The sequence below is a fragment of the Ictidomys tridecemlineatus genome, chromosome 9 (genome assembly GCF_052094955.1).
Source record: "Ictidomys tridecemlineatus isolate mIctTri1 chromosome 9, mIctTri1.hap1, whole genome shotgun sequence".
Classification (NCBI taxonomy): Eukaryota; Metazoa; Chordata; class Mammalia; order Rodentia; family Sciuridae; genus Ictidomys; species Ictidomys tridecemlineatus.
Window position 1 is genome coordinate 120,160,019 of NC_135485.1, and position 11,428 is coordinate 120,171,446.

The 11,428-nt window shown below is 32.8% G+C and overlaps 1 protein-coding gene across 9 annotated transcripts in view; it reads left to right on the top strand.

Annotated features, from left to right (window-relative positions):
• Positions 1-11,183, top strand: part of Map9 (microtubule associated protein 9) — a 33,364-nt gene extending 22,181 nt beyond the window's left edge. For all 9 annotated transcript variants that reach the window (XM_078021982.1, XM_078021983.1, XM_021730268.3 and 6 more), the window contains 4 exons: positions 1,433-1,594; positions 1,722-1,867; positions 2,478-2,610; positions 7,523-11,183. In XM_078021982.1, coding sequence (XP_077878108.1) covers positions 1,433-1,594; positions 1,722-1,867; positions 2,478-2,610; positions 7,523-7,645 — 564 coding nt within the window. In that variant the 3' untranslated portion in view covers positions 7,646-11,183. The remainder of the gene's footprint in view (positions 1-1,432; positions 1,595-1,721; positions 1,868-2,477; positions 2,611-7,522) is intronic.
• Positions 11,184-11,428: the final 245 nt, after the last annotated feature.

Below are 11,428 nucleotides of genomic sequence, written 5' to 3' on the forward strand. Positions count from 1 at the left end.
AAAGAAGTCGAAAATGTTCTGGACTGTTATGTCAGTAAAGTATCTGTGAATGTTTCTAAATCAAATGTTTTTTAAATGTTGAAATACGTTGTATATAAAAGACTTGATTTCTGATTTTATTTCTCTGGTACTTTATATAATTTTAGTTGGTCATAAATAGAACTTTTTATATACAGACAGATTTTTATTTTATTTATTATGCTTAGGATAGATATGGCATAACTAATTTTGAACTTCTTACTGTTTGTAACCATCTAATTCACTTTTAAAAATTGACATCAGTTAGCCAAGAATTCAAAGGGTCTTCAGACATCTATCTTTAGTTTTCCTCTTTTCGCTCTTGAATTTTAGGTGTGTCTTCAAGACTCTACCTGAGTTCTTGACCCACGTTCCATCCTGTGGACCCAAGCTGGACTCTTGTTCCAGTCCCTCCTGAACTTTCAATCTCTTCCTCTCACTCTTGCCTAATAGGCCACAATGCTCAGCTCTTTCCTGTCTTCTAAAGTAAAAACTCTGAAAAACCCCTTCATTGTCTGCTCAATACTAAAACTGATTAAGAGAGATGTTTTCAAATTGAACAGCACTATGACAAATCCGTCTGTATGAGCAGACCTCTGTCTCTGGGCTGTGTACCTGTCCCCACATTGGGGGAATTACACAGCTGTGGGCAGTACTGTAGCCCTTCACACTGTAGCTGCACAGTACTTTACTTCTTAGTTGAGTTTCCTCCATGATAAGTTTTATGTCATTTAATGATACTATTCTAAGTCAACTATTGGATATTATGTGATAATATCCTTGTTGTAATAACCATCACATACGTATTTTCCAGTCTGGCATATTTTCAACATTTAGAATATGTTAATGTGGTATGTCTTGATATCATTCAAACCAAAAATCTGTTCTTACTATATGACTTGGCCTATTTACCTTCCCCTTATTTATAAGCCTATAATTTTCCAGAATTTTTTGACTGAACATTTTTATAATACCCCTTAACCGATTAGAGTTTATTTCGATAGCACTTACTTTGTGCATTTCCAGAAATAATAATTTTCCTGCTTCTAATATTAAGTTAGTTTCTGAGAAATGTTTTTAGAAAAAGGATGTTTTCAGCCCCCCCCCCCCCCCTGTTTTTGAGACAGGGTCTCATTAAGTTGCTGAGGCTGGCCTTAAATCTTCAGTTCTCTCACCTCAACCTCCCAAGTTGCTGGGATTATAGGTGTGTGCCACCACTCCTGGCTTGGATATTTTGGGAAATAAATTGCCTGAACCATCCTAAATAAATTATCTACTTTGGAACTTAATATCTTTATGTGATGATTATCTGGGAATTAAAGAGAAATATACATATATTTGTATATGTATGTATGTTAAGATTTGTGTGTCTACTCCTACATTACCTGTATACCTATTATTTTTTCCAAAATAGAAAAAAGCTGCTAAGAGAGAAGAAGCATTAGCATCATTTGAGGCCTGGAAGGCCATGAAAGAAAAGGAGGCCAAGAAAATAGCTGCCAAAAAGAGGCTTGAGGAGAAAAACAAGAAGAAAACTGAGGAAGAAAATGCTGTGAGGAAAGGAGAAGCCCTACAGGTATTCACAAGCTTTAAATACCTTTCTTAGTTATCTTTAAACATATGAAACCAAAATCAATGCTTCACCATGTTTTTGCTTATTTTATAATATTCTTAGTAAGAAATTCATTCTGAACTCTTTTCAGGCTTTTGAAAAATGGAAAGAGAAAAAAATGGAGTATCTTAAAGAGAAAACTAAAAAGGAGAAAGAATATGAAAGAGCAAAGAAACAGAAAGAAGAAGAAACTGTTGCTGAGAAAAAGAAAGATAATTTAACTGCTGTTGAAAAATGGTAATCTAAAATTTAAAAAAAAATCTTCTGATAGATTTAATGACACTTAAGGCTTTTCTAAAATTTATTTACTTAATATTTTAGTGAGCTTTTTTTGCTTCAATGACCAAAAAGACCTGACAAGAACAATTAATGGAGGAAAAGTTTATTTTGGGTCTCATGGGAGTCTGACTCCCTTCTTTGAAGCCCAAGGTGAGGCAGAACATCCTGGGAGAAGAGTGTGGTAGAAGAAGCAGGAAGTGGCCACCAAGAAACACCTAGAAAAAGAGAGCTCTCCTCACCAGGGACAAATAGAAAACCCCAGAGGCACACCCACAATGACCCACCTCCTCTAGCCACACCCTATCTGCCTACAGTTACTAACAGTTAATCCCTGTCAAGGGGGTTAATTCTCTGATTAAATTAAGGCTCCCCAACCCAATCATTTCACCTCTAAACTTGTTTGCATTGTCTCACATCTGAGCTTTTGGGGGACACCACCCATTTAAACTGTAGCTCTTGATATGTACTAATGCCTCTCAATCTCATTCTTTGCCAGGGCTGTTTTAGGGAATCTTTATTATCTATTTATTCTCCTTTAACTTCTGGTGTATTATATCATCCTACATAGGAATGAAAAAAAGGAAGCTTTTTTCAAGCAAAAGGAAAAAGAGAAAATAAATGAGAAAAGGAAGGAAGAACTGAAAAGAGCTGAGAAAAAAGATAAAGATAAACAAGCTATCAATGAATATGAAAAATGGCTGGTAGGTATTTGTTAAACCACTGGTGTTTTTTAAATGCCCTTTCTGTGCCTTTTCTCTTCCTAAATCCTTGTACCCCATACCTGTTGACTGTTTCTCCTGGAACTGCCTTGTTGACTCCATTCTCTCCTTCTTCTATTTATCATTTTTGTTAATGCTTCCACTGCTTCCTAAAGCACCCAGGCTGAAACTCCAGTTACACTTTCTGCGTCACTGCATTCCCATATTCAGTCTTTTACCAGTCACTCCCATTCAGGTTATTTTAGGTGAAAATTGATTATGACACATAATAACACTAATGGGTGAGGAAGTTATTCCATTTTTTATTCTTTTTGTTTATTTATTTTTATTTCTGATAATGTCAAGAAGAAAGTCTTATTTGTTTTTAAATGAAAGACAGTAAGTTTGAGGTTTAGAAGGAATAGTATCTAGCTGGATTTTAATATAGTTGGTTTCAACTTACTTTCTGTTATGAAAGTTGCTTTTTGTTTATATCAAACTAAATACAGTTTTTTATTTTAAAATGTAAAAGATTATTTTATTAATCAATTTTAATAGATAATGATTTTAATAGCTAATGTATTCTCATGGATAGTACTTACTGAATGAAGGAAACACAGTTTTATGAACAATTACACATTCACCTGATGTGTCAGTAAAAAATTTAAAATTCTCCACATTCTATCTAGTAGAATTTCAATGATGCTCTTTTTGTTTGTTTAGGGGTTTTTGCTACTGGGGTGCAAGGGGTGTACTAGGGAGTGAGTCCAAGGGCGTTTGACCACTGAGCCACAGCCAACAGCCCCTTTTTTGTATTTTATGTAGAGGCCTTATTAAGTTGCTGAGGCTGGCTTTGAACTCTGGAATCCTCCTGCCTCAGCTTCCCAAGCCTCTGGGATTACAGGGGTATGCCACCATACCTGCCTATGTTACTCTTTTCAAATTCTTCTGCTAGTTAAGAAATGTCACCATGGGTCTTTTTTATTTGTATTTCTCTGATTAAACTTGAACATGTTTTCATTTATAGAAGGGTCACTTTTATATTTTTCTTCTGTAAATCATCACTTCATGGACAGTACAAATTTCTGTTAGATTTTTGGTCTTTTTCTTATTGATTTATAGAAGCTTTTATATGTATTAGGGAAATTTGCTAATCATTTCTGATATAAGATGCAAATATTTTTCCCACTCTATTGTTGGCTTCCCAACTTTCCTTATAGTATTTTTAAGCCACAAAGAATTTAAGTTTATATTTGGGTCCCAGACTTATCTTTTTTTTTTTTTTTTTGACTTCTGGATTTTAAGCATAGTTGAAAAGATGTTTTCCGTAATTTGAGGTTAATCAAAGTTCTCTCATATTTTCATCTGATGACTTTAATATCTTAATGTCTTAACATTTGTTCTACCTAGACTTTATTCTGATGCATGGTGATAAATATGATCCCAACTTTATTTATTCCAACTAATCTTTTACAGAGTACCCCAATTTTTGCCACTGATTAGAGTTGCTATCTATTATCTGATCAATTCCCATATTTGAGGGTCTGTTTCTTGACTTTCTGTTCCATATATGTATCTTATTAATAAGCTTCATATGTCTAAATATTTGTCTGGAATAAGCTCAAATATTTGGTTCTTCTCTCACAGTATTTCTGACTATCTTGTTTATTTTTTCATGTAAACTTTTAGAATCAACAGTAGTTACAGAGACATGAGATCAAAGTTAGCTTTTGATGATAGGATAAAAGACACTTAGGAATAAACTTAAGAAATATGCAAGACTGATATAAAGAAAACTTTAGAACTCTCCTGTAAGTACCCAAATGAAGACTTAAGAAAATGGAACAAAACTGCACTCAGATAGAAACACTTAACCTTGTCATGTGGTTATAAAGTTATCAGCTCTCCCCGATGTAATACAGTGTGATCCCATTTTTAAGGAACCAATAGAATTTATCATTATGTGTTGACTTTTGTTCCACTTTATGATAATTCCATGCAGAGAAGTAGTAATAAAGTGATTGAAATTGATTTGATATCTGAATGAGGAAGGTGGTGTTTCCTGGTGGCTTCCTTAGGTTAAATTCTTGTGCATTGTTCTCAAAGATGTTTAAAGTCCTTTTATATTAAGAAGATGTATACTAACTGCTAGTAGCACAGTAAGTAAATGTAAAAGTTTCAGTTTTTAGTTTTATCTCTGTATTTCCTAGAAAATGGACAATGATTAAGTGATGATTAGTCAACACTATTTTTGATGTTTGACTGTACTATTTAGTCACTTGCTCATTTTCATCGTATTCATTGATATTAAGAAAAATAATTGCCTATATCCTGTCTCAGCTTTTCAGCACCCTACTAATTAAGATCAGACTTTTCTCAAGTTTTTCTCCTCACCATTTCATATTAAATGGAATAGACACCCGCCCCCCCTCCCCCAAAAAAGGGCTCATTCAGTCAATTTCTGTGAACACAGACTGGTCACTGTTTTACCCCCACCTAGGAGGATGATCTACCTCTCTCTAAAGTACTAAAATGACTAAGGATGTTTGGACTCCATCTTTTCCTTTCTCAATTAAGATTCTGAAAGGAAGTTTCCTCTTTGCTTTAGTAGGATTAGGAAGCATGCAAACATTCTATGACATGGTGCCAAGACATGGATGTTAAAGACTGAAAAGGACCACCTCATTCATACCTCTCTTCATGTCTTTTTCTGTGTGTGAATAATAGTATGTGCATGGATTTTGCATCACCTAATTGTTCTTGAGACATTTATTCACCCATGTATGTACTGATGAAAGATGCATAGATAACTTATCACAATGCCTCTCTTCCTAAGCTATCAATCTGCAGAGGCAGGGTTTTCCAAGGGTTTCTTTGATCTTGCTTCTCTTTGAGGAATATGAGGAAATCACCAGTAGGAAGAAACCACCAAACTTTGTAGTGTTAGCAAGAAGTAAAGAAGTGGAGAGATAATGAGTGGAAAGACCAAGGTTATTAACATTAGGTATAGGGAGATAAATGTTCAGTTTTCATACTAATCCCCAGAAACTCAGCTGTTTCGTTGAAGATAATATGTGCAGTGAAATAACAGTTCTATAATTCATCTGGTATGATAAAAAGGCAAAAATGTGAAAGATAACATTTCCAAAATAATATGAAACTGAACTCTTCCTCAGTCAAGCAATAAAATACAAACTTACACTTACACTCCTTTGCGAAGCAGCATTCTTTCTACCCTCTGCAATATTCCCATTATGTGGTAGGATATGTAATCGTAAATAAAAAATCAGCTCTCAGCTTGGCATTTCAGCCCAGCTCTGGTCCCCCATTTTCTGCTTTTCTTCATGTCTAAACTGTTAAAGTTTTGCACCACTTCCACAATGCTACTAACCCTTTTCAGCCTCATCCATTCCAGTCTTGTCTCTGTCTCCATCACTAAACCAAGATCATGCTTGGAAAGTCATAGGTTTTCCAGTGCTTCTAGCCAATCTAACGTTTGCTTTCCTGTCCCCATTTTCCAAAACTCTCAGTCTGCTACATGGCTGTTTACTCCTCTTCCTCCTACCTCCAGCTCCAGCCCTCCCTCTCCCAGTCACTTGTTGCATTTTTTTTTTTAACCTAAGTTCTAAACACTGACATGGCCTGCAAAGCTCCATACGATGTTGTTCATCTCCCTTTTTTATTCTCTTTGGCTCCCCTCTCCTTTATCTAACCAAGTTTGGTCTCACTTCTAAGTGACTTTCCCTAAATCCCCTTTCCTTTCAAAGTAAGTGCTCTCTTTTATTCTTTATCATAATACTTATTTTTATATTTCATAGAAATTCATACAATTTGGAATTAGGTGTTGTGTATTTACTTGTTCATTATCTGTACATTTTGAAGCTTATCAGGATCAATATCTGTGTGTTTGGATTTTATAATCACTTTATACTTGACCCACAGAAAGAGCTATCCGTGTTTACGATTGACTGAATAAACAGAAATCGAGGCAGCATTGTGCTAATAGAATAATAGACCTATATGTTACCTCACAACCTGACGTATGTTAGAATGTGATATAAGCATCAAATGATAAGCATCAAATTCAGAGTAATGATGAATTCAGTGGAATAAGGGGGAGAGAAAGATATGATGGGGACCAGATTCAGAGAATTTCAGAAATATTGGTCATATTTCCTTTTCTTTAACTGTGTTTGAGTTTTGAAGACATTACCCTTTAAATTATTTTCTATGGTTGCAATATTTATTGATGCCTTTTTTTTGTAAAGTTAAGGGCTAACAATGGTAACACTGACTTGGCCTGCAAAAATATTGATAAAATATTTGATGAAAAGATAATATTTATTTGAAAATACACAAAGTATTAAAATGAAGGGCCCCAGTGCCCATACAGTTAGATGGGCCAAATAATCAGACAGAAAATTCACTCAACCACTATAGAAATGTTTGAATATATACTTAAGTTCAATTAAGAAATATTGAAAATTGAAATATGAAAATTGAACTTTCATTTATTGGTAAAAAATATGGAGGATCTCTTGCTATGCTGGCACATGCAAGTTTTCCATCCAATAAATTTACTTCTGAGCATCTGTTCTCAGAAAGTAATCACCAGCTTCTAAAAATTATTGTTTTTCAGCTATAGAATTATAGGTGTGTTTTTCCCATTTTGCAGAAATTTTAATATCATCATGTTTAATATTTACAAAGATGGTGTGACATAAACACCTTTTGATAGTATACAGATATAGTAGCAATATTCCCTAGCTTCTGTTCCTTTATAACCAGTTAAGCCAGGAAATAGTATAGAAGAATTTTAAAATGGATTATTTTGTTCTTCAGCAAGCAGCCTGATTTAAAATAATGTTCACATATGTGTCTAAATACATAGTTTTCTGTTTTTTTTTTCCTTTAGGAAAAGAAAGAAAGACAGGAAAGAATTGAACGAAAGCAAAAGAAGCGCCATTCATTTCTTGACCACGAGGCACTTCCTCCATGGAGCCCTCCCAGTAGAACTGTGTTCTCGAAAGTCTTTTGACAATCCTTGTTCTTATTTACCAACTTGCCAATTTTAGTCACGGGTTTAGAACATTCATTCAATTACTTATAGTTGGAAAAATCTATTTTAATTAAATGGTAGGCCTTTCTGTTAAAAATGAAAAAGATACTTTGGACTTTAATCAGTAAAAGCATTTTTGAACTGTAGATAAACTGCCTCAAATGAAAAGCTAATAATCAGGTTGCTCTTACTATGAAAATGCATAAAGCTTTATATGTCCTGATAATTCTGAAAGTGGAATGCTCCTTGATCACTTTCATTAACCTCTGCACGCAATTTAAATATGTTAAGCCCAATAAAAACAAGGAAACCATCTAGGTACTCTAATCATAGAAATAATTGGAATCGTCGATGATCATGCATTTGGATTCAGGTTTTTTAATGAATATATGATGGGGAGTGTGCATATATTATTTCTTCTAAAACTGATGTTTAGCTAAAAGCAGTTGCCTATGCACTGTGCAAGTTAGAATTTTGGTCAATTGAGGCCATTGTTCAATAAAACTGTAATCAGTGAGACATTTTATTTATTTAAGAATTTTACCTACTATTTAATATGTGCATACTTTACTCCAGGCTTAAATGACAATCATAGGCACTTTATAATGAAAGCTTTCTCTCTAAATTCTATCACTTTATTTACTAGTTCACAGATACCAAAAGACAGCAATTTCATGGTAGTGATATACTTACACATTAGTTATGGAAATTCCACAGAAGTTCAAGGTCATTATCATATAATTTTCTACAATAAAGCCATAAAAGTTATGAAGGTGACACTTGTCCTTTTCACTAATCCAGACATAAAGTCTGTATTTAGAAAACAGCTAAATGAGAAAGTAACTTTGTAAAAAATATCCAAAGAACTTTTATTCATTTCTTTGTTCTCTACACATCCTTGTATTAACTAGTCTCATACTTGTCCTGGTCTCAGAGTTGAAATGCTGCTTTAATCAATAATTCAGTGCAGAGACAATGAATGAAAATAAATAGTTACTATTTATAGAGAACTTACATCATCTCTGCTAGATCTTTACAAATGTTATATCTCATCTTCACAACACTTATTCAGGATAGGTATTATTAGCTTCATTTTTGCAGATAAAAATGCTTAGACTTTGAAAAACCAATAACTTGCCATACATCTTGCATAAGACTTGAGTCCAGACCACACTGATTAAGTATCTGAGTATGCAGACATACTTATGGGCTGCAGAGCCCTCGTACTGTTTTTCACATGTCCATGTTACCTCAGAAATTGTAGGATCTATCAAAACCTCCATATTCATCAGCACATTTTTAATTTTCAGAGCTTAAAATCTTGTATTGGTATCCAGAGATTGTCTTTTCCTGAAGAAAGAACTGCTAGCTATTAAGATGATGGACATAATTAAATCTATAGGATGAAGTAGGAATTCATAAGATTTAAGGAGTTACTTAAACCTTTTTTGTCTAATATTAGAGTGTTAGAAAACTCAGCAGGTTATGTAATGCAAGCTTTGAGATTTCAAAAGGAATTGCAGGGGGTTTCATACACTGAGCACTAAACTTTCTGTAGTGTTTGTACAGGATGAGATGTCAAGGATCACTTTGAAGGATCATATGTAAGTAAACAATTTCTTAGATAAAACTAGAAGACTTTTTATACTACTAGAACTAGAATACTTCATGAAATTGAAGTAATAACCAGTAGTATGTATTATCAGCAAGGGATTTAGGACTTCTCATTCAGCCATGTGGCCCCCTGAGTACCAAACTTAATTCCTACCAGAATAGATCGTTAAGTGTTTCTAGTATTGAACTAGATATTCAGAGCTAAAAAGATTTGCAACATCTAGGGAAATAACATCTGAGATAGGATGAAATGAGAAATTGAGATGTTTGTATATTCCCAGCAAATCATTTCCCTCAAATATGTCTAGAGATTTTTGTTTTACTATAATAATATGTTATTTTCTGTTTATAGCAACTAGTATTGAAATCAACTAGATGAATGAAATCACCTCTTGAATAGCAGAAATAATACTGAGTTTGGAGAATTAAGTAAAAATGTAGTACTAAACTATTACTTACTTTCTAAGATCCAAAGGGAACAATCAACCCTGATAATATTCCCTTGAATATAACTTTATTTAATGGTATAATTCATTCCATATTTCCTTAGAAAATATTAAATCTTATAAATATTTACTTATTAAGTTTTCATTAATATATAAAGGAATATTTAATTGAAATTAAAGATACAAAGATTCTACAGGATTTCATATGATTTCATATTAAATGATCAGCCTATGTCATTGCATTGATCAGCCCAGTGAGTTGGCCCATGCCTCTAATCCCAGCCACTCTGAAGGCTGAGACAGGAGTTGAAAGCCAGGGAATTCAAAGCCAGTCTCAGTAACTTAGCAAGGCCCTAAGCAACTTAGTGAGACCCTGTCTCTAAATAAAACATAAAAAGGGCTGGAATGTAACACACTGGGTAAGTGTCCCTGAATTCAATCCCCAGAACCCCCAAAGTAAGTAAATAAATAAATTGATCACTTGAAGAATGTTAATATAAAAAAATAGGAAATTTTTGAACATTATTGTTTTATATATATTTTATGAATATTGTTATATTATTGAAAATAATAAGTTTTCTCAGAAATCATTTGTGAATAAGTTTAAATATATTAAATAAACCTTTACATTGAATTTAAGTTTCTTAATGACCAAGAAAATGGTAACATAAATAATAATGCAATTTTAGATCAGAAATAGCATAAATGAAAATTTAAGAGCTTTTCCTAAAGATAATGAGCTATTCATAGAATAATGATATCTCAATAATTTATATTTACATCACACACTTTGAAAATGTGAGTCCATTTATTGTTTTAACTTGAAATAAAACCAATATTTTTCACTATTGCCCAAGTTGTACATAATGGTAATTAGATGTCTATAAATTGTATATGCCTTCTGTAGAACCATCCTTCAAATAAGCTATTTAGGTACTTACACTGTTATTGAAAATGTGTAAAAATAATAAAGTTTCTTAAATCCTAAGTCATGGACTAAAATAATAAAGAAAAGGGATTTCACAAAATAAGAGAAAGTGTATGTTATTTAAAATCACTGCCCAAAATAAACTAGTACAGGAAATATATATCCCTAATTTAACCCTTACTTTGATTTTAGTAGTGTTATATTAAAAGACATTTAAACCCACATGCTTCCATTTTGCACAAAACAATTATCAATTCTCTTAATCCTAGCTAAACTGGTAGAATATTAAAATGACGTCTAAATGCTTGATTGGAAGGCTTTTAAGTTTTTTTTTATTTTAAAATGCCCTATATTCCTGTTATTTTGGAATATGTATGTTATGTGTAACTGTATAATGTTGATTTCAATAGACAAAATTCTTAGTGTTGAATTTAGGATGTTTTTAGGGATTATTGGGGGAGATGTTTAATGTATGCTTTTTGGTGGAACATTTTCATGTAATAATTTATTAAAGTCAGTCATTCAGAAATTGTTTTGTTGAGTGATATTTATTCGCTGTGTACCAAAATTTTATTTCCAATGTTAGGAAGTGTACTGTGAGTTTTATTTGTGGGCTAAAGATAAAAATATATTGTGCTAATATACCCTTCATTAGAAATGACTGAAAATTTGTATATTAAACTGTTCTAACTTAAAATTTAGGTATGAAAGAGGTTTTAACTACACAAATTTTAAAGATAACATAATTACTAAATAATTAGAAAATGCAAATAA